Here is a 23,675-nt window from a genome sequence, read left to right as displayed (position 1 = left end):
TCGCGTATGGCGGAAGTGGCTGTGCGTGTGACGCCGGCGGCGGGGGACCTGGGGCAGAGAGCGGTTCGCGCGCTTCGGGCCTAGTCCGGACTCGCCGCCGCCGCCGCCATATTCCCGGTAACGGGGGCGCGCGGCCGGGGGCCGGCTGGGCCGGAAGAGGGCTCGGGGACGGCGCTGAGGCGGGGAGGGGGTCGGTTGAGTTTGGGGTACCCGGAGTTGGCGGGCGGCGGGAGGCGCGGGCCTTTGAGGGAGGGGGCCGAGGGCGTCGGGCCGGGTCTGTGGGGAGGGAGCGCGGCGGGCCTAGCTGGGGGCGAGGACTAGGCCTGGGTGGGGAGCGGAGGGGGTTGGAGATCCGAGACCCGCAGGGACTCTAGCCGGGGCCGCTTGGGGCCTCGGCAGGTGCGGCGGGCTGTAGCTGCGGGCTTCGCCGCGATCGTTCTTCGCAGCGCCATCCGAGGGCCCCTAGGAGCAGAGGCCTGCACTTCCTCGTCGCGCCCAGGCAGCTGCGGCGCAGCTCCGGTCGGGCCCGAGGGTGATGGGCAGCGAGCCCCGCGAGCCCCGGTGGCCTGGGAGAGCGAGGGGCGGCGCGAGGCCGGGGGCGGGGCGGAGCGGGTGGGGCAGAGCTCGGGCTGCCGGGATGCTGCGTCTCTGGAGACGGGAGGTTGGCAACCAATGCCCTCATCCCACCCTGGGACCCTTATGCCTCTAACTCTGTTTCTTTCTGGATACTGCAGTGGCATCTTTCTTACCTTGTCCATTTTCCGGGCTCGAGATCTTCCTTCCGGAGCCATGTCAGAAGGAGTGGACTTGATTGATATATATGCTGACGAGGAGTTCAATCAGGTGAGCGGTCATCGGGAACATTGGTATTTTCCTGTACCAGCTGAGGAATCACTTGCACCAAACTTGCAGTGGTTCCAGGCTGTGTCAGTCCATGAAGATTTTATAGGCCTAAACACCCCTCTGTCAGATCTAAAATTTTCCCTCTAGCACAGACTTCCAAGATTTCTGACCGTTCTGCTTTATGTTAACTTAAGCCTCCAGGCTTGATTTTAAAAGCTTTGATTTAAGAATAAATAAAAATGAGGTTTAATAGAGTGATGAATCAACCTGTGGAACTTGCTCCCCCAGGAAGCCAAAGTTGGATGTCAGTCTCTTCGAAGACTAACCAAAATTAAAAATCAGAATTAGGTTTGCTATAGTATTCATGAGGATGATGTTGGTACCTGTTCCTTTGAGATTCTCTCAAACTGCCCCTGGAGAAATGCAGTCTCCTCCCCCATAGGGCAGTGAGAGGCACGGTATAAAAGATAGCTTTAACGTTTAATTTCAGCTGCATTCCAGTTGTTTTCTGTCTTCCTTTTCAGAAGTAGCTTGACTCCAGGCTTGAGAAGTAAATTTTATTGATGGATCTCCTTGTTTGGTGGGGGGAGGTAAAGGTGTTGGACAAACCAGTTACGAAGCAGATACAGACTCAGCCACATGCTCTAAGTTGGATTTGTTGGTCTCTATATGATATGTCAAGAAATAAGATACAGTAATCTCCTTTGAAACAATAATTTCATATACAGTTCAGTTCTGAGTTCTTGAGGTCAAATCTCAAGAGTGTCCCAAAATCTCTATTTAAAACTTACTAATATCTTGCCTGGATTATTTTCAGCACTGTTCTACTTCAGTAAGCTGGTTCTTCCTGTTGGCATCTTTTAATGGCTACATGTAAGGACCTGAAAGAGGATAAAAAAACAGGCTAGGGAAGGAAAGTGCTCTGATTGGACCCTGGCTTTGATATGAAGCAACAGAAGAGGTTGATATATGCCATTTCTTTCACTTGACATAAGTTAGTCATTTTCCCATGTCTTCTCAGGCAAACTGAAGTCATGTACATGTGGCTGTTGATTAACTTAAATACATGAAGATTTTTCTTTAAATTTCAAACAAGTCATAATTATTTCTGGATGAGAAAAAAGGTTTAGAATATTTAGTTACAAACCATTGTTTTCCTGAGTTTTTCATATTACTTTGAATCAGACTTACTACTTTTTACTGTTTTTTTAGTACTAGATAGCAAGAAAACAAGGCTCCCTTAGTTGTTTTCAATTATTCATTTTAAAAACTTCTTTTCCCCTAATTTCCTTATCTGTGGGTTGGTAACAGTGCTGCTGATTCACTTTGGGAAATGGGTAGAACAGGGTCCTTGACCACAGGAACATTTGGTCTGAGAAATGAGATTCCATAATTTCTTAAGCAATGCAGCTTGTAGGTCATAGACAAGACATAGGCCTCATCCAGTGGTCACTGCTTTGTCAAGGTAGAAGTCATTGGCCTCAACAATTTGTTCTCTGGTCTCTTTAGTTAAACAGGACTTTTTTATGGGTCTAAGATAGGCCAAAGATGGTGTGTGAAATCAAGTAGACATTTATATCAAATGGACAGTATTTGATACTTAGTAAGTTGAAAAAAGTATAGATTTTGAATGTCTTATGGCTGGGGGAAGGTCAGGGGAAGGGTGCTTTTTTCCCCACAAGTAAGTTAATTTTTAGCAAAGCTGGTTTTAGTATGTTCTGGAGGCGCTAAAGAAGTGGTAAAAGCTCTGTTTGGCTAGGATTGTTAGAAGCAAGCTTAGACTGAAGGCAGCAAGTACACATTGTGTTTTAGAAGGTTATAAGAATGTTATTGATTCACCCCAAGCTTACCCGTGCACAAGAACCTTGTCATGTGTACTTTGCTCCCCAGGGAAAATAAGCACTGTTCCTAGATGGAACCCTATCGTGCTGACTCCTGGATCTCTTAAAACGTGTGCTACAAAAGCTTCTTTTGCAGAGCTACTTCACTCCTTTTACAGTTGGAATCTTAGGGTTCACAGCTGCTCTCTTAGGCTGGGGAGAACAACTAGAAAAGAGACTGAGAGCTGCCATCCTGCTGAGTGTTTTGTCTCTGTTCTGTTCCTTATGCAAAGATAGGTACTTTACACAATATGCTTAGTTTTTCTCATTTTTATCAACAAGTATTTATTGAGCTACTTCTGTTTGCTAGGCACTGTGTTAGAAGTAGTGAGATAAAAGGAAAAAATGGATTTCTTCTACTCAAAAGAGGTTCTATTCCTGGTGGTTGAGAGCAGTGGACAGTGATGGAAGGAGAGTGTGAGGTGAGAACTGTGGAAATAGTAATTATAAAGCCAAAAACTGAGCTTTGGTTACAGTTAAAAGAAAATTATATCAAATGGGTTGCTTTGAGAAAAATAAATCCTAAGCTTTATTATTCCCCTTAGACATCAGGAAAAGGGCTGGCAGGTAGGAACATTGAGCAGACAGGTGGGGAAGTTCTCATTTAAATTCATAATCATGCAAGTTCTCTTTTGTAAACCAAGAGGCTTCATGAGACAACCACAGTTATTCCTATGCTGTTAAATGCAAAATTGTCCCTGGTATTAATTCAGTATTAAATACATACTTCTTTTTTAATCTCCCTGAAATGAATCCCTCCACATCAATGCCTGTAAAACATTGTATTTTTCACTTAATTTGTAGAATTAGATTTTTCTTTACCTGCATAAAACACCAGCTCATTTGGTAATCTGAAAGACCTCAGGCCCTATCTGTTTTTCTGTCTTAGCAACTGAAGAGTAAAGTGAACTGATGTTGCTAGCAGATTTAAATCCAAACACAACTTGATACATTGTTTCTTCAATAAAATCTTCAACAGAATCCTCAACAGGTCTGCCTGTGCATCAGAAAAGTTCCCACAAACTTCTTTGAACTGAGGCTCTGTGGCACAGAGAGACCATTTGAATCTTGTGACAATTTTGCGTTCATTGAATCCTTTTGTGTTTCTTAAAGTGGTAAGGTAATCCATCCACCAGGGTCTTCCAGGATTGAGTCTGTCATATTCTCTAAGGAACCCTGAAAGAGTAGATTGTTTGCCGAGGCTTACAGTATGGGGGATTTCCTGGTGATATGTTTGATGTCTGAGCTGCCTGAGTCTGCATGTCCTCTACCCAATTATCAGCAATAATTTTTGTATTACAACTTTTAGACACACATCTCTGAATCACAGATACTACACGGAAGGAATTGCAGTTTGGTTCCACTGACCATCCAAGATGGTGTGTTTCCTTATTCCCTTTAAGTTCCATTTCACAATCCTTGATTTATTTAAAAAAAAAAAAAAGGCACCCTGGTTTGAAGTGTGAAGTAGTGTTGTCTGAGGATTAGAGCATTGGAGAAGATTGAGTGGTTTCTAAGTCCTTTCTCTACCTTGAACCACAAGGGCAAATCATACCTAGTACATGAATAAATAAATAAGTGGTTTGGGGCTTCCCTGGTGGCGCAGTGGTTGAGAGTCCGCCTGCTGATGCAGGGGACATGGGTTCGTGCCCTGGTCCGGGAAGATTCCCACATGCCGCGAAGCGGCTGGGCCCGTGAGCCATGGCCGCTGAGCCTGCGCGTCCGGAGCCTGTGCTCCGCAATGGGAGAGGCCACAACAGTGAGAGGCCCGCATACCGCAAAAAACAAACAAACAAAAAAAATAAGTGGTTTGTCTAGAGTTAGGATTGTTTGAGATGTAAGGCTGTGAAATATTTTACACATAAAATGTTGAGTTATTAGCCGTAGCTTTCTTCACCTTTTTAATTTATTATCCACCCTGTGCTCTCCAATGTTAGCTTCTCCCCGTTCTTCACATACGCATCCTTTTTTATGCAAGGTCCTTATTTATAGGTTTGACTACCTAAAATAGTTTTCCTGTGCTTATTTGCCTCACTGATTCCTTTTCTTGCTTTTAAGTTGCCCCTAAAAAGTTTACTCCCTTTTGCCATTCTCTTTGCGAGATTTTTACAAGCTTCAAACTCCTCTCCTATGGGGCTTGTTAAGAGTGTTTGTAATACTTGAAGCTATTTACATGCCTCAGGAAGTAGAATCCTTTCCCGCTCAATACCAGAACAATCCAATAGTATTATTATGGTGTGCATGTTCTTCAGATAAACTGAGAAACTAAAAGATTGTTTCCAAAAGTTGCTAATGGTATGTAGGTCTAAGAATGCATTTTGTAGTTAGTCTCTTCTCTAGTCGAAGTTCAGGATCGGCAGTTCTTGTGATGGTATTGAAGGGAGAAAGTTACTGGAGCTTCCTGTCCTGAGTTGCATTAGGGGAAATGATTCTCCTTCAGGCAATTAAACAAGTTACTTAATACAGGTTCTTTTATTCCCTTAGTATAGGCTCTTTCTTTATTCCTGTTTTTAAAAGACAGCAATGACATGAATGAGCTATAGTTTCCCTAAGACACTCCGAACGTCTCCCTGTACTCTCATTTTGGCAGTATCCTCTTTAGCACTGTTTGGATGTTTTAGAATGTTACCTGAAAATATACTTGTCTGATCCTTAAAATAAAAAGATCCTCTCTGAGATAATGACATTGCAAAATCTGAAACATTAAGGTCCCTTAGTAGTAGTTCTTTTGATTTTAGGAATTTTTATATAAGTGTTAGCTTGGGCTGCTGTAACAAAATAGCAAAGACTGGGTGGCTTATAAACAAATGTATTTCTCACAGTTCTAGAGGCTGGAAAACTGAGATCAGGTTCATGTTCTGGTGATCAGCCTCTCTCAGTTGCAGACTGCCAACTTGTATCCTCACATCATGCAGAGCATAGCAGAGCAAGCAAGCTCTCTTGATTCTTATAAGGGCACTAATCCCTTTCATGGGCTCTACCCTCAAGACCTCATCTCATCTTAATTACCTCCTGAAGGCCCTACCTCCTAATGCCATCACATTGGGGAGTAGGGTTTCAGTGTATGTAGGGGGGAATCAAACATTCAGTCCATAACAGTAATATATCACATAGGCAAAAAGTATATTTTGCCTATCTTGCAGAATTCACGTTCATATTTGAAAGCTTACTATAACACAGCTTATGATATCGGTGCTTGTCCTGTTTCCTGACCTTTATATATATATATATATTTTTTTTTTTTTAATTTTTATTTATTTATTTTTGGCTGTATTGGGTCTTTGTTTCTGTGCAAGGGCTTTCTCTAGTTGCGGCAAGCGGGGGCCACTCTTCATCGCGGTGCATGGGCCTCTCACTGTCGCGGCCTCTCGTTGCAGAGCACAGGCTCCGGACGCACAGGCTCAGCGGCCATGGCTCACGGGCCCAGCCGCTCTGCGGCATGTGGGATCTTCCCAGACCAGGGCTCGAACCCGTGTCCCCTGCATTGGCAGGCAGACTCTCAACCACTGCGCCACCAGGGAAGCCCCTGACCTTTATATTTTAGAGAACTTAACTGTTTTTGTGTATCATTGGACATCTCTGGTATTGCTCAAAGATGTCTCATAAATGTCATGGTAATGTATTGGATCTGCATGTCATTTGAGAAATAGAACTTATAATGGAAAATCCCCCCATTATTCACTTCCCTTTTATTTTTTATATTTCTTTGATGGTTAATGGAAAGATGGGATTATGTACTATGAGTTTTAGAGCTTCTCTAAATCATTTGTGTAAGTCAAAGAGTTTAAACCAATAACTCCCATTCTTTTTTGTGTTTTGGTTCCCACTTTAACATGCTTTTCCCCCGATTTACATTTCTAAATAAATATACTCCCTTTCTTTCCTTCCTTCCTTCCTTCCTTCCGTTCTTCCTCCCTCCCTCCCTCCCTCCCTTCCATTTTTGGCTGCATTGGGTCTTTGTTTCTGCACATGGGCTTTCTCTTGTTGCAGGAGCAGAGGCTACTCTTCGTTGCGGTGCGCGGGCTTCTCATTGCGGTGGTTTCTCTTGTTGCGGAGCACGGGCTCTAGGCGAGCAGGCTTCAGTAGTTGTGGCTCAAAGGCTCTAGAGCACAGGCTCAGTAGTTGTGGCGCACGGGCTTGCCACCAGGGAAGCCCTACTCTATTTCTTATTAAGTAGAAGAGTAAGTTTTGTGTAACTCTTGATTTTGGAAATAGCATAAGATGTTGAAAACAAATTTTCATTAGTGTATCTTAGATGTGGTCTTGAGAAGCAGGCCACATTGATAGCAGTAGCAGATGCATCTCTGTGCATTCTTAGTTTGCTTGTTTAATCGTCATATACCTTTTGAGTCTCACAGTTGATTAAAGCTAGAAACACTATAGACTGCTAACAGGGTCTTAGGAGAAACACCTACATACATAAGTATAATTAAGTGTTAAAATTGTTTTACATGGGGAAGTTTTTCTTCCTAGTTTCCTAGAGTAGGACAAGGAAGTTTTGTATGTTTTATAAAATATTTGACCGTGGATTGTAAGTAAATTAGAGTAAAATAGAATGGACAAAACGAAAGGTTTTCAAACCCACCTTTGCCAACCCCTCGTCTCTTAGGACCCAGAGTTCAACAATACAGATCAGATTGACCTGTACGATGACGTGTTGACAGCCACCTCACAGCCCTCAGATGACAGAAGCAGCAGCACTGAGCCGCCACCTCCTGTTCGCCAGGAGCCATCTCCCAAGCCCAATAACAAGACCCCTGCAATTCTCTACACCTACAGTGGCCTGCGTAATAGGCGAGCTGCTGTCTATGTGGGCAGTTTCTCCTGGGTGAGCATGGGTAACCAAAAAGGCTTGTGGGTGGGCTGGAGGGAGAGCACTGGGAGGTGATGGCATTTTCAGAAACCACTGTTGCACTGTTTTGTGCTCTGATGGGGTTGGATTTCTTTTTCCTGGGATCAGGTTGGATTGATCTCTGAAAGAGAACTATCCTGAGGACGTACTGGTGCCGAAGAAAGCAATGATTAAGTGGGTAGTTGCTTTTTCTGCCATCTTGTTACCGCCCCTGACCCTGGGGCTTTTATGTCTACCAGGGTCATCTGTGGGATGAGATTTCAGAGTGAACACCTTGAACTCTTGGTGGTCATTAGATGGTCCTATGATAATGATGGGTGAGAGGGAGCAAAGACCTTGATAGCTGTAGTACGCTCGGGGTAGGTGGTGATTGTTGTTCTGCAAAAGTTATTGTGTGACATGTTTGGGGGCTGGTGCTGGGAGGTGGTGTTTTCAAATTAAGAAATGTATATACTGAGGGGAAAGTTGCTGTCAGTGATCAACTCTAGCCTATCAGATCTATAACTAAAAGCTGCTAGTAATCACCGTTTGAGCTGATGACGAGCCAGCCCAAGTGGCAGTCAAAGTTATAATAGGTTTTAATTTTCTTAGTCTCAAAGACGGGGATTGGGGCAGGGGTGGGTGGTTTTGGAATTCTGCATGGGTGAGGACAATAGGAAAAACGTGCTCTAATTGAAATATTGATGGCCTTCTGGGTTTCCTGTGGGAGGTCATGATTGTGACTAGAATCCTAGGTTTGAGGGAAGGGTTTGGGACATTCTGGGGGAGGGGGGTGTAGCTCTTGACATTTCTTCCTTTTCCATTTTGCCGGCCCCAGTGGACCACAGACCAGCAGCTGATCCAGGTTATTCGCTCTGTAGGAGTCTATGATGTGGTGGAGTTGAAATTTGCAGAGAATCGAGCAAATGGCCAGTCCAAAGGGTGAGGTCTGGATTTGAGAAGCCCCTTTTAGTTTGTAGCCATTGGGATGACATATCTGTACTGTTATTTTGGCCCTGTAATTTAATCCCTCCCACCCCTGGCCCAGTTTACTGCCTTGGTTTTAACAAACCACCTTAGAATGGGGACCTAGCTGCAATGTAGGAGAACATCCATCCATTGAGAGGCAAAGAAAGCTGATTTCTAATTTGAAATAAATAGGAAAATTTTAGCATGACACCTGTTTGTTTTTAGTAGTTTTGTGTGTTTAATATTAGAAAGATAAAAAAAAAAAAGGGACTTCCTTGGCAGTCCAGTGGTTAAGACTTCGCCTTCCAATGCAGGCGGTGTGGGTTCGATCCCTGGTCTGGGAGCTAAGATCCCACATGCCTCAGGGCCAAAAAACCAAAACATGAAACAGAAGCAATATTGTAAAAATTCAATAAAGACTTTAAAAATGGTCCACATCAAAAAAATCTTAAAAAAAAAATATTAGCAAGGTATCCTTGGCTTTACCAGTTTTCACCAGAAGTGGAAGAGAATTTCTGTGTTCCTGTCTTGGTTGTCTAGTAGATTTCACTCGTTTTTAATTTTTCTTCCTCAAGGTATGCTGAGGTGGTGGTAGCCTCTGAAAACTCTGTCCACAAGTTGTTGGAACTTCTGCCAGGAAAAGTTCTTAATGGAGAAAAAGTGGATGTGAGGCCAGCCACCCGCCAGAACCTGTCACAGTTTGAGGCACAGGCTCGGAAACGTGAGTGCGTCCGAGTCCCAAGAGGGGGTACGTGGAGACCATCTGTATGAAGGGGGGGAAGTTTGTGGGTTTGTTTTCTGTGGTGTAGGCTTGGCCTACGATGTGGAAGAGTTTGAGAGAGGGTGGTGGTGATTATGGGTGACAGCATGGCAGTAGGTAAGCCAAAAAATGAGCCTCATGTGCTAGGAGTCAGGTAGGTTCAGGTTATGGCTCAGTTTTGCCACTAACTCATTATGTGACCTTGGGCAGGTCACTTTACTGCTTAGGGCCTACTTCCCCATTTGAACTAGACACGCGACATATAAAGTTCCTGTCAAGTCTAAATTATGTGTTTCTATCTAAAAAATCAAGTGTATAGCAAATGGGCTTAATTGTAAGACGTGTGTATAAATTATTAAGAAGCAACCACCATAAAATATAAATATGACACATAAAGATGGCTGTAATCTTGTCGTGAACATACACTGGAAGGGTGTTCTGTAAGGAGTCGACCAAGAGGAGTGCTGGAGAGTAAGAATTTAACAGTGTTTCTCCAGCATTGACCAGGGGGGTTGGGTACCCTTTCTGTTACCTGCGATTTTAGTTTGCTTGGCAAGTGTTTCCCATTAGTAAAGAAAGTTGCATCATGCTACCTTAGCCTGATGATAGTATGCCTTAAGCTCACCTTATTCCCTTTATTCTGACCCTGTGCTCACCAAGACACCTTCTGATACTAATTTGGTTTCCCAACTAGGCTCTCCTACTGGGAAGAGAATGCGCTGACCAGCCGACACAAGTATTCCAGTCTGCTTGGCAGTTATATTTCTCATTGTAAATTAATAAATTGTCATTCTGGTTTATGAATCAGTCTCTTGTGAGTTTGGGTAGTGTGAATCAATCTCCTAGGGTCCAGTCATCCCTGGGTGAACTGTTAAAATCAAGTTTCTGAACCTGCGAAACCTGGGGACCAACCTTGGATTGTCCTGACTTCAGAAGGTGCAGCCACCCTGCAAGGCCCTGCCTGAAACAGTCAACTGCCATTACTTTCCTTTTACGGGGTATGGCAAAGTTTTCGTTACCCACTTTCTGTCACTGCTTAGGTCCTGCTCTCAAAATAGTGCCTTGTATTTATTGATTGGGTAGTCCACTGGGACCTTGGATAGGTTGACTGAAGGTGGAAATATGGCCACTCAACTCTTGCATAGGAACAACTATGTTCTTATAACTATATTGAGAGCCTAGATGGAAGTGGTGTGAGCTATTGCTCTGGGTTAGAAGGCACATACTTTTCTTCCTTGATAACCTGAATTTTCAAAGTCCATTGTGTTTCAGAGTCTTTCTATGATTCACGCCTCTTCTGGCTTTCTTAAGATGTATAATTTTACAGCTGCATTGAGCACCTAACAGTCCTGGCACCACCTGGCTGTTTACTCCTTGATGTTAGCTTTCTTTGCTGAAGTGATGGTGCTGACTGAGTGGTGTTTTTCTGCGCTGTCATGTTGATGGACTTGGGCTCTGTTAATTCACTAAGTATAGCTGGTTGACTTAGTCTGCTTAACAGTGGTTGCTACTCTTGGGATTTGTGGCCATAGATACAAAAAGAACCCTTGCTAGTGTGGGAACGGTAGCTGGGAAGGTAGCTAACTTTCAGAGGATTACACTTGCTAATACCTCTTCTTTCTTCAGCTTGAGAGAACTCAGGGAAATAGCACGTTGCCATGTGTGTGAGACATGAAAAGCAAGAGAATGCTGTGGTAGGCACTGGTGATAAACTATGTTAGAGGAACCAAGGTGGTTGCCAAGGGGATTAATTCCACCTTGTGCTTTCATCAGGAGTTAGTGTTTACTAACAAGTTTTTGTTTAAGGAGCACTCTTCTTTCTCTCCACACTTGTCTCCTAATGGCATCTTTCTACCTCCAAGACTCCCAAGACCATGTGATCACATTCTTCTGTTGGATTCCACATTAACCAGGCTTAGAGTAGACTGTTAAATTGGAAAGAGGGAACAGGTTTAACCAAATGACTTGACGGTGTCAGAGCCATGTTTCCAGCTGTATACAAACATGTTTTGAGCCCCTGTTTTGCACAACACCATACCACCGTTCCACGATGATGTTCCTAGTAGGCTGCCCTGTGGGGTAGAGGGTTTGGGCCATTGAAATGTAGGGGGAGTTTCCCAGGTTTCAGGCATATTTTGTACCAGGCTTTTGCTAGGAGTCCCTGGTGTCAGCTGTGTGCCATCTGCTCATTCTGTGGGCAGATCTTTCCTTGGCTTGTCTCCCGTGTTTTCTCATTTAACCTCCAGTTTTCTACTCTCTGTTCTGTGGCTCTTCCCCGTCCCAGTTACCAGTTTGGGTACTTGGATGGAGGAAGTGTTATCCATCCCCTGCCCTTCCCTCCCTTCCCCCAAATTCCCTGGCCAAAGAGCCATGGCAAAGAGAAAATTTCAAGTATATAGCAGGATAAAGAAGGTTAACTATTACTAGTCTAAGGAAAGAGTCCCTGAACAACTACCAGAGAAAATGGGATTTCAAATCAGCTTGAATCCAGCTGACCAGTGATGAACATACCTCAGCACTGTCATTTTCTCATGGGTTATCAGGGTCCTTCTGCATTTAAAAATAGAAAGCAAAGCTAAGGGTAACTTAAATGTGAGGCACTGAGAGTTCTAGGTAAAGAGCATTCTTTAACATACAGAATTTAGGGTGGTTTTGCTTCCTGGGTTTATGTCTTAACTAGGTTGCCTCTGAGCTTTCTCTCTGAGGCCAAAGAAAAACAGTAGGTGATTTTACCTTCTTTCTCAGCTACCTGTCACCTTCCTTAGTATGGTGTCAGATGACTTGCTGAAGGATGACCTGGTCCCGTGGTTATGTCTAAAGGTTGGACAGTAACAGTGATTCTGTTTTGCTTCATAGGAATACCTCCACGGGCCCACTCCCGAGATTCTAGTGATTCTGCTGATGGACGGGCCACACCCTCTGAGAACCTTGTACCCTCATCTGCCCGTGTGGATAAGCCCCCCAGTGTGCTGCCCTACTTCAATCGCCCTCCTTCAGCCCTTCCCCTGATGGGTCTGCCCCCACCCCCAATTCCACCCCCACCACCTCTCTCCTCAAGCTTTGGGGTCCCTCCTCCTCCTCCTGGCATCCACTACCAGCATCTCATGCCCCCTCCTCCTCGATTACCTCCTCATCTGACTGTACCTCCCCCTGGGGCCATCCCACCTGCCCTTCACCTCAATCCAGCCTTCTTCCCCCCACCAAATGCCACAGTGGGGCCTCCACCAGATACTTACATGAAGGCCTCGGCACCCTATAACCACCATGGCAGGTAAGGACCATCTTGTTCCTTTCAGATCTGAGCCAGGCATAGTGGGGTAGACAGTGTTTAAAGCATTTTGTTCTCCCTGAGGAAGTAAGTGAGCACTGAATTCTTGTATTTTCCCTTGTGGAAACTGTTGTCATAGTATTGAGTCCTGGGAAATAGTTAACTATTAGAGAATGTTTTTGTTTGGTATTTTGTTTGCGTCTTACCTCTCAACCCAAACCATGTCCTTCATATCCCTTTTTAAGGCAGTTGATTAAATGGAGTGCTATAAGTCACTGTTAGGAATGCTATGAGTGTCGAGCACTGTTGAGTCATGCCAGAATTACAAAAGTATATGACATAAATCCTGTCTTTGAAGAGAACATGAACATATAAAACATGTGAACAGGCTGAGAACCATTTAAGACATTATACAGGAGAGCACAGTTAAATAGCATAGTACTCTAGAGTATGGTAAAGTTAACAAGGGGTGTGGGCAGTCAGGAGTGGTATTATTTCTGTGTGCAGCCGAGATTCGGGCCCTCCGCCCTCTACAGTGAGTGAAGCAGAATTTGAAGAGATCATGAAGCGGAACAGAGCAATTTCCAGCAGTGCCATTTCCAAAGCTGTATCTGGAGCCAGTGCAGGTAACTCATCCTTACCGTTGCTGCCTTCTCCTTACCTTTAGTTTTTCCATTGTTTTGTCATTTCCATTGGCAAGAAATTCAACAAGATAAAGTTGGAGCACTAGTAGATTCGCAAGAGTGGCACATTTTGAAAAGCCATATGGTAACCTGGTTTCCTGGCTTTTGGGGAGCTCCACTGGTGCTGTTTGTTTAGCCTGTGTCTAGACCTGCCCCATGAAAACCAACTTAGTGCCTAGAATATAAATAACTAATGCTCATTGTGGTGTTTGTTATAGAATGAACTTCCTGCCTCATGGAGATCTTGATCTCAGTGGTTGATCAGTGGATCTTGTGTCTATGTAATGAGTCCAATGCCAAGTGTAGACCTTGGGTTTTTAGAACTGATGATGATGGTGGATATGGAATCTGATTACATTTGGGGATCGAGGCAGAGCTGGTGGCCTCCATGTAACCTATCCTAGAAAGAGACAAGTCTGTTGGGTGTCAATCTTAAGGCATAATATACCCTTACAACTAACTTTTGCCTTGCTGTCAGTATTAAGTGGGCAGAACCAGAAGCCATGTCTTTGAGAGCCAGGGGAACATAACCTTTGGTTCCTAAGAGAAGAGAATATAGGAAGTTTCCGGGTTCTGGTCCAAGTTTTGCATTATAGCACTAATCATATTCACTTTCTTCCTGTGAGTTTCCTACATGAATGTAAATATAGATTGTCAGATCTCCTAAGAAATAAGTTAACTCTGTTATCATCCATTTTCCATAATTTCTCATCTTTGACTACAAAATTTGAATGCAGAGTGGACTAAAGACAGAAAGTATGTATATTTTCTCTCTCTCTTTTTTTCACCAGAAACCTTCATGACATCTGAGTAAATCTCTTTAAATTAGAAAATAATCTATGCTCATTGTAGCAAGTCAGATATACAGAGTATAAAGAAAAACAGTCATTGTTCTTCACCAGTTCCTTCACACTGAGATGATCAATAACTGAACCTCTGTCTCCTCCCTTTGCTTTGTTCTCATTCCAGTCATTCAAACCACAAATATTTATTGAATTCCTACAAAATAGGCAAAAATTCCCTACTCTGGTAGAGCCAAAATCCTGGTGTTCTTAGATCTCCACAGAATTGCAGGTCCTTCACAGTCTCTGTTCTGTTCTTCACTGCCTCGCACAGGGGGAGCTGCTAGTCCACTGTCACTGGACCCCTGCCTGGTTTCATGCTTTCCTTGTATTATCTTGTCCTTAACGCTAAGAAAGCTTTAGTTTGCAAAAGCATTGTTCAAGTACCCACCCTGACCACTCTCCTTGAGTCCAAACATTGCTCAGATGTGAGGAATGAAGGAGCTAGTTCTTGATGGCAGCATAATTAAAAATATGTGTGTGCATATATAATATATATATATGCACACAAAACATACATGTCTTAGATATGTTACTTGTATGTATATATGTATTTGGTTATAGATTTAAAATAATTCAGACAAATATGCAGTGTTAATAAATGAAAGGCTTCTGTACAAGGACCATCAATAAGATCACCTTGTACAATTTAGTGTCTATCCGTCAGATTTTTTTTCTGTGCATGTAGCAAAATATATATGTAATTTTGATGGAATATTGTTTCACAGCTTTTTAAAAATACATTCTGGACATCTGTTACATCAACTAATACCTAACGTTTATTGAGCCCTTACTGTGTGCCTGGCACTGTGCTAAGTGCTTTACATGGATTGCTTTGTTTACATACAGATTTACCTCATGCTTTTTAATGACTATGTAGTATTCTGTAGAACCAATGTTCCATAATTTATATAGCCAGACCCTACTGAAGGAACCTTAAGTTGTTTTTGATTCTTTAATACAACAAACAACGCTGAAACAAACATTGTTTAAATTATATACTTGTGAGCAGAAGTAGAAAATTTTTAGATGTGCTGGGTCAAAAAGTATGCACATTGTTTATTTTAATGGATGCTGTCTGATAATCCTCAGACAATGACGTGCCGGATTATACATCCACTAGCAGTGTCTGAGAGCATCTGTCTGATTCCAGACCACTAGAACATAGGTGCCATACAGTTTTATACCTGCCACTTCTGCCTCATCCATTTTACTGTGGTTCTGTGGGACAGCTTTTTACTCTTGGTTTGTGTCCTCCTGAGTTCTCCTTTTCATCAGTTAGTTTACTGCCTCTGCTCATCCTTGGCCTTTCCCATCCATCCCCTGTCAGGGGATTACAGCGACGCGATTGAGACGCTGCTCACAGCCATTGCTGTTATCAAACAGTCCCGGGTCGCCAATGATGAGCGTTGCCGTGTCCTCATCTCCTCCCTTAAGGACTGTCTTCATGGCATTGAAGCCAAGTCTTACAGTGTGGGTGCCAGCGGGAGCTCATCCAGGTGAGTTGATTGCTTCAGCAGCCTGCCAGCCCTGAGCAGCACTCTTCCAGGGACTGGCAGGGGGAGGAAAGGAGCCCAGGGTATCTGGCAAGGACCTAGTTGAAAGAGCAGACCTAGCCCTCATGTCTTTAAGGGAAAAAAATTAATCAAACGTTTACATTAATAAATGTTGTAATGTCTGAAATCTGTGTTTGGTGAGGCAGTGGGCTTATTTAGGAGGAAAGACTGACGTAGTTCAGAACATGGGCTTTGGAGCCACACATTCTTGAATTTGAATCTCAGTCCTGCTCCTAACTACCTGCATGACCTTGAATATGGAAGTTACTCAACTTTCCAAGCCTCATTTTTCTTATTTTTAAAAAGGGGACAATGGTAGTACTTATCTTACAGACCTGTTGTAAAGATTAGGTGAGATAATGCATGTAAAGCTCTTAGCACTGTGCCTGATACGTTAGTAAGATCTCAACAAGTTTGTTATTAATTTTCCAAAAAAGACTAGGGGCCATGATAGAGTAACAGAAGAGTGGTTTAGGCAAATAGTAGAAGACACCAAAACACAATACTCTTAGAAAGAATGGGGTAAGCCCTCTGAGTGAGGCTGAAAAGTATCCTTCTAATAGGAAAAGACATCGGTCCCGAGAGAGGTCACCAAGCCGGTCCCGGGAAAGCAGCAGGAGGCACCGGGACCTGCTTCATAATGAAGATCGGCATGATGATTATTTCCAAGAAAGGAACCGAGAGCACGAGAGACACCGGGATAGAGAACGGGACCGGCACCACTGAGAAAGGTGGGATGAAGCCTCATTGCTGGCTGGTTGATGATCTCTTATGAAAGAAAAATTATTGATAGTAAAGATTTCTCTCTCTCCTTTTAAAACAAGAAAAGGGTATGGGAAGACTTCCTGTTTAGGTAACCAAAAATTCAGGAGGGCAGGTTTTCTGCTTGTTTGTGAGGAGTCGCACCCTGAAATGGACCTGAGATTAAGCTATTTTTGCTTGTTTTTTGACTGCTTTCACCTGGTATCTGAGACAACACGGCATAATGGCTAAGAACACAGTGTCTGCAGGTAGATGCCAGGTTATGAATTCCAGCTCCTCCAGCCATATTACTTTCTGTTCCTCAGTTTCCTCATTTGTAAGTGGAGATAATAAAAGCGACTGTCTCATTGGATTGCTGAGTATTCAGTGAGCTAATCCATATAGAGCATTTAGCACTCATAGTACCTGTCACATAGTAAATTCTCAATAAATGATAGCTATTGTTATTATCATTGTTATGTTTTATTTGTTTATTATTTATTTACTTTCTTTTTGGTTGCGCCGTGTGGCCTGCGGGATCTTAGTTCCCTGACCAAGGATCGAACCCGTGCCCCGTGCATTGGGAGCACGGAGTCTTAACCACTGGACCGCCAGGGAAGTCCCTCATTGTTATACTTTAACCCCACCAAACTTTCAAATGAAAAAATCAGGAAAATTGACCAAGACAGAAAAAAGTAAGACCATTGCCTACTTGTAAGTTTTCAAGGTGCAACATTAATGATTTTTAAGAATTAATATGTATTAAAAAGATTTTGAAAATCAGGATACTTTAGTCAGGAGAAAGCTGATCTGAAAAAAATTATCTTTAAAGCTTTAGAGACTGTGGAGGATATTTCAATGGCAGGATATAATTGTTTTGGAAAAACTTACAGTGATTTTTTTTTTTTTTTTAATAAAGCAAAACAAAGGCAGGAGAGTTAGGGGTGGGGAACTACATTAACTCAAGTAACTGAAAAGTTGAGTTAGGCTTGGCTGGTTCAGGGGCTTCAGCTCTGTTATTTTCATTCTCACGCTCCAGGTTACATCCCACCAGCTTGGCAATCCCAACTGAAAACAAGCTTCCAACAAAGACTGTTTCTAGTATATAAGCAAGCAAGAGCAGTTGTTGACTCTGTTTCTTTGGAGATCTGTAAAAGTAGTCGAGACTCTGGCGGGGATGGTACATTTGTGGTTCCTGAAGGCTGTTGCATGACCCAGGTGACTTTGGGGTCTCTTCTCAATTTTGTGGCTTCACATCAAGTACATTAGGATAATGTCCTTGGTGTTTGGCTGATTTGGTTGGTCTGAAGTAATGGTAATTGTGGAAGGTGAGTAGGAATAGTTCTGCTTCGTATCTTTGGGGTGGATAGATGGATGACTGGATGCAGAAAGGAAAAGAAACCCTCCCCCCTTCTTGTGAGTGCCTGTAGTTCACAAGCGGTAGCTGGACTGTAAACTGTTGCCTAGTGACAACCTACTAAACAAGTAAGAAAGGAGTCTTGTTATGTTTGGCTACTGCCCTCTACTTTGTTGTTTCTGCCATTAACTTAAGCGGAGTTTTAAACAGCGTTGGCCTAACTGAGTCTCAGGCAGTGGGCGGGAGGGTGGGTAGAGTGGGTCTGTGATCGATCTCATCCCTCCTGTAGCAGTAGCAGCATTTCCCTTGTTTGAGCTAGCACAGTTGCTAGTGTTGCTTGTAGATTCAGTATCAGTCACCACCCTCCCCAGTCCTGCAGCCCACCGTGTGTGTCCTTTGGAGCTGACTAGGATAAGAGTGACGAAGGAGGTAGTACTTGGTCTGTGCAAAGCATGAATTATAGTCTCTGGGGCCACGTAGGTTAGTAGTTGGAACGTGTAACTGCATGTCACTGTTCTTGGCGGCTTTGCTCCTGACAGCCTTTTGATAGAAAAATTGTGAGATCCTCTGATCATTAGAACTTCGGGGATTGAACACCTGAACCTGAGACTTCAGCTGTCATCTTGCTTCATTTTTTTTCCACCTGTAAAGTGGGACTTTTCTTCCATTATGAGGATGATTCAATTTGAAAAACTGAAAAATCCTATAACCCAGTAGTTCCCAGAAAACAGTCATTTGGCTGGTGCAGGCCTATGACAAATGAGGAAAATTAACTCTTGAGGCAGGTTTTCCAGTTCCCCACTTTTCCTAGTCACCCCTTTAGGTACGTTGGTTATTCCTTCTGGTTAATTAGTCCAAAAGAACTGAATTTGACCCCCCAAAAATGTCCATTTCTCACATTCTCATCCTGGGATTCTTAACTTCATCTGCAGGTACCAAGTTGTGACTTAGGAGATGTCATGTTGAGGAGATGGTGCCTGGGCCTCATTTACCTTGATAACTTTGCAAGCTCTGAGTACAATACCTTTTAGTTAGAAAATACTAGTATTTATACTATACGGAGAGCTGTTCCCTGAGAGCAAAGGGTATATTCCATCTAGGGGCAGCAAAAACCAGCAGGCTTTTTTGTCCATCCTTCCTCAGGATGGGCACGACCTCTGGGACCTGAAGTCTGATTGACCCACTTTGTCCTCTGTCTGCATTCAAACATTACCACCAAAATGGAGCTATAACCTCTAAGAAATGGGTGCTGTTCAGTTGACCCTTGAGCAGTGTAGGGGTTAGGGGAGCTGACCTCTGCGTAGTCAAAAATTCGAGTATAACTTTATAGTCAGCCCTCCATTTCTGCAGTTCTCCATCCACAGATTCAACCAACCTCAGATTCTGTTGTAGTACGTATTTATTGAAAAAAAATCAGCATGTAAGTGAACCAGCGCAGTTCAAACCTGTATTTTTCAAGGGTCAACTGTAGTTTACTTCTGATGCATTAGTTATCCTCTGAGTCTTGTTTTGTAGCAACAGTTCCCAAATTACATCACTTTTGTGGTATACGTGTGTACGCTTTGGAGTTTGAGGATATTCTTAGGTTGTCTGTGGCTTCAAGTTTTTGTAGTTGTTGGCTGTTGTCTCATTATTTTAGGACATTATCCTGCTTGAAATATAGTAATTCTCACCTCATTGCTATCCTCCTGGTCCAGTGAAAACTGAGCATTCTGTTCAATTTTGATCTAATGCAAAGATTCGGAAACCCAAATGGTATGAAATTGAGGAGTCACTGAGGGCTTTAGTTTCCTCTTACAGAAAATGAGAAAGATACCTGCCTGCATAGATGCTTAGAGAAACCAGAGGCCATGACAGATTCTGAGGACCCCAGGGTGAAATGGTGCCATTTCAGAGTGTAGAAGGATCAGGCAGCTTATGGATGTAGTTTTTCTTGCAGAGCTCCTCCCGGTTACAGAAGTGCATACATTAAAGGTGAGCATTTATGTATAGGCCATGTGGCCAGTTTGGGTGTTAGTAGAAATCCTAAGCTTGAATTTAATTCCCCCTTTTCCTTTTTGCTGTCAGTTCTATTTTGTGTGGTAAGATTGACGAGGCCACCCCCTGCAGATGGATGTTACAACGTTGGAAAGAGGGCTGAGTGTACTGGGGACCTTAAGTTAGGTCGAGATGTGACAAGTGGCTTAACAGTCCTTCTCTGCTCAGCAGAAGTTCTTAACCGTGCTTTTAGTTTTCTTGGATGGTGACTGCTGATTCTCTTCTTTGACCTCCGTGCTCTGCTTTCTGCTCTGGCCTGACCACATCACTCCTGCTTGGTGTTAGTATGCTTCTTGGCCCCTCACCCACACCTGTCATCTGGGGAGGACTAGAATCTCTTGAGTGGTGGTACTTGGAACATCTCTGGCTCTATGTGTATGTGTATGCTTCTTTAAAAGAAGGAAAAAAGTTTAGTCTTCTTGTGTAAGTACATGCTCCCTGCAAGGGCCTCTTGGGTATTTGGGGGTTAATGGATTTGGTTATGTACACACTTGTTTTCTTACCATTGTACTTCCCATTTCCAGATTTTTCCCCTTCCCCTTAAGGTAAGCTATGACTTGCTCAGAATAGATTTTCTGAAACAGTATTTAAACTCACCATGCTCCCTTAGAGCAACTTTTCTTGAAATGTAGTAGTTTCCAGCCAAAGTCTCCTTTTCAGTCAAACTGCTTTGATGCCTCATTTCATTGTCTATGTTTTGCCCCCTAACCTTAAAGTAAAATGTCACTCCTCTTTCCTCTGTTCTCCTCCAACCATTCCCTCACTACTCACAGTGCCAAACACTCCCAGACAGTTCTGCTGTCTTTTACTTTCCCAGGCTTGCATTCTCTCTGTCTGCATCCCCTACTTCATACGTTTTAACTTTTGAAAATGCCAGTATAATTTATATAAGCCCCTGTTAATCGGAAAGTAACCTCTAACTTGTATTTTCTTTCTTCTCTTCTGATGTTCTCATTGCAGGAGTCTGGTTGGAAGCAAATGTTTTTTTAATGGACTTGCATCTCCTCACCTTGATCAGGACTAAAGGACGGAGGCCGCTCCACCCCTTCCCCTTTCTCCAAGCCCCTAACCCCTTCCAGACACCCACAGGGAATACCCTCTGCCCTGCAAGATTGAAGATTGCCTGGCAGCCCTCCCAGTCCCACTCCTGTTTGCCAGGGTAAAGAACCTAAAGACTTCATGTGGTTGGGAGGGTGGCAGACAGGAAGAAACCATGTCCAGGTCCCTGGTCTCCATAGAGAACGGTGCTTTGTCCAAGGAAACGTATGAGTTTCTGATTCTCCAGGAGCAGTTCAGTGGTGAGGTTGATGGGAAGACATCCTTCCCAAAGGAAACGGATCCTCCCTGTGGGATCTAGGAGAGTGACTGGGTGTGCCAAAATATGCCCAGGGTCCTGCCCTCAGCACTAGGTTTGATGGGGCGAAGAGGGTCCAAACCCCTTGCTAACATACCACTTCTTTAACTCCTTTACCTGCCCAGCCCTTTGAGGAGGGACCATGAGAACAGAAATTACTTTATGGAAAGCTTCTCCTGTTCTTGCTTTTCCCTCTTACTCATTGACGGTTTGTTTCCCTGACCTCCCAGGGGGCTAAAACCCTTTTAACTCCCTGCTGCCCAGCCTGCTCAGTGGACTTGCCCCTCCTAAGCAGAGAAGGCCCATGAGGTTGCTTTCTGCTGGGGAGCCTGGCAGAGCCAGTTACCACCCTCTACTGCTTCTTGCTTGGTTCGGTTGCCTCTTGCAATAACCAGCTCCACTAGATGTTCCCTTTCCCTGGGGCTTTTCCATTTCACATGTGGAGCCCTTCCCCCAAGAAGGCTGCTTCCTTGTTTTAGAGGAAGGTACTGCCATTGGGAGTCGGGGACATCGGACCTCAGCAGTGAAGAACCCTTGTGAAATACTAGGAGTGGGGAAGGAGGCAAGTTGGGCGGGATATGGCCTACTTCCATAGGCTTTTCTTTTTTCAGGTTTGATGTGAGCATGGGCTTGCATCCTCCAGGTACATACTTTTACTTATTGTGGGATAACCCGGCACTAGTAGGTAAAGTCACAAATTTGGTATTTTTTCACCTTTTGAATTTTGACTTAATAGCTCCCCTCGCTCTGCCTGGAGGTACTTGCTGCCTCTGATAAGGAGCAAGGAAGAAGTGGAGCCTGACTTTAATGAGCTCAGCTCAGAATTCTAAGGACCACCACTCTGGGGGCCATATTCTACACAGGCAAATGGAATTGCTTTTCCCATAACATCCAAATTGTGAGGCGGCTGCTGCTGAAAGAAGCAGCAGCAACAGGGTCCTGCGGTACCCACGGGGCGACAGATGCTACTTCTGCACGCGTCTGTAGGGCACGCGACATCGAACAGGAAACGTGGCACGTGGGATGTAGGGTCGCTGGAGACCCTTCTGGCTCAGAGGGGAGAGACTGAGCTGGACCGAAGCCTTCCTCTGTTCCTTGCACGTTTCCGACATAGCCCTCGCTCAGTCACTGAGAGAGTCCCCCAGGGTTGGAGAGGCACATTCCCTTGGGACAGAGGCTACAGGTTTGTAGCTTTTTTCCCCCTGTCCCCCAACCCCATCCCCACCTCCACTTCAGAATATGGCACCCTGCCCAGCCGGCCAAGCGTTAAGTGATGTGCTTATCCTCAAGAGCAGCTCGGGTGTCTTTTTAATGTAGAGAAAACCAAGTAAGGTGACAGTTTAAGGAGAAAAAAATATATAGAATACCAGAAAAGCCGTTTACCCGGAGAATTTTTTTCTCCCCATTTTTGTTTTGTTTTTACTTGGTGACACAATTTTTAGTTTTATTTCCTGATAGCAAAAGGAAAAAAACCCAACCCTCAAAAAGGCCAAGGCCCCGTCCCCCTGTTGTTGGTGATTTGTTTGTCTTTCTGATAGGTTGAAAATTGTGTAATAAACTTGATGACCCTGTCAATCTTTTATACTGCATTGTATTTTTTTTCCTTTTGTAACAAAATATTTTTAAATAATAAATGGGGTGTGAGCTGTTTCACGGATTCTGCATTGAATAGATTTGTTGAGGTGTCTGGGACACGGGTGTGGGCTGATGTAGAGGCTTTGGGAGGGGAGTGAATCCCTGAGTTCTCAGCTGGAATTGCACGGTGGGCGTGTGTAGTGCGTGTGGTACACCTCCTAGGAGACCTCGTGCGAACCTTTGGAGGTGCCCCTTGAGGTTTAGCTTTTTTCCTTAGCCATCCAAACAGCCTAGTTAATTCCAAGTCATCTTTTATCCTTCAAGGTTCCTAAGATTTATTCTCAGAATAAATGTCCTACCTTGTACAGTTCAGTTCCGATGTCATCAAGTTCATAAAGGGAAGAGTCCTCTGCTAGGCGTTAGAAGATATGCTGGCTAGTGCCTCCTTCACATCTAAATCTGTCTAACCACGGACGAGCAGCACAACCTCAGTCTCTTTCGTTTGTAAGATGAAAATGATAGCTGTTCTGCCTTCCACATTGGGAGGTCTGAAGAATCATAACAAATGTGAACGTGTTACGTAGACTGCGGTGCTATCTAAATACAAGGGAAGTACAGATTAGAAAGCTTAGCAAAGTGCTGCGGGGTAATCCTTGGGATTCCTGAAAGGCTTTTTAAGAAGTCGGGCAAACAAGAGGAGAGTTAGCATAATAAAAAGATGAACCAGCAACCAGATGACATATAATGTGTTGCTGAGGCCAGTAAAGACAAGAGCAGTATAAAAGCAAGAAACCCTTAGTAGAAGGGAAATTCCTTGAGGGTCTATGAGGTTATAAAACTTGAAGGAAAAAAAATAGTTGGAATGCCTCTCAGAACTTAAACCAGGGTTCTCAAGTTGAGTTCCACGGTTGCCTGCATTTCAGTTACGCGCCATGCTTGCTAAAATGCCTTCCTGGCTGCATCAGTCTCTGAAGTCTAG

The 23,675-nt window shown here is 43.8% G+C and overlaps 1 protein-coding gene across 9 annotated transcripts; it reads left to right on the top strand.

The window, feature by feature from the left end:
* Window positions 1-14: 14 nt before the first annotated feature.
* Window positions 15-22,754, top strand: CPSF7 (cleavage and polyadenylation specific factor 7). Of its 9 annotated transcripts, XR_014297064.1 has the most exons (11): window positions 15-117; window positions 735-843; window positions 7,333-7,551; window positions 8,393-8,496; window positions 9,099-9,271; window positions 12,140-12,554; window positions 13,059-13,177; window positions 15,407-15,575; window positions 16,196-16,363; window positions 19,670-20,312; window positions 20,728-20,854. XR_014297064.1 is itself a non-coding variant. In XM_082659513.1 (10 exons), the coding sequence occupies exons 2-9, from the start codon at window positions 790-792 to the stop codon at window positions 16,356-16,358; spliced, it is 1,416 nt and encodes a 471-aa protein (XP_082515639.1). In that variant the 5' UTR covers window positions 15-117; window positions 735-789; the 3' UTR covers window positions 16,359-16,363; window positions 19,670-20,866. The 9 variants fall into 9 exon arrangements, 8 of the variants coding, with proteins under 8 accessions (XP_082515639.1, XP_082515640.1, XP_082515638.1 ...); XM_082659513.1 differs by having other exon boundaries at window positions 19,670-20,866; XM_082659514.1 differs by lacking the exon at window positions 19,670-20,312 and having other exon boundaries at window positions 9,099-9,244; window positions 20,728-20,848.
* The last annotated feature ends 921 nt before the right edge of the window (window positions 22,755-23,675 follow it).

The sequence above is a fragment of the Grampus griseus genome (genome assembly GCF_964374135.1).
Source record: "Grampus griseus genome assembly, chromosome: 8".
In the NCBI taxonomy this organism is placed as follows: domain Eukaryota; kingdom Metazoa; phylum Chordata; class Mammalia; order Artiodactyla; family Delphinidae; genus Grampus; species Grampus griseus.
This window is presented reverse-complemented; position numbering and strand designations above follow the sequence as displayed.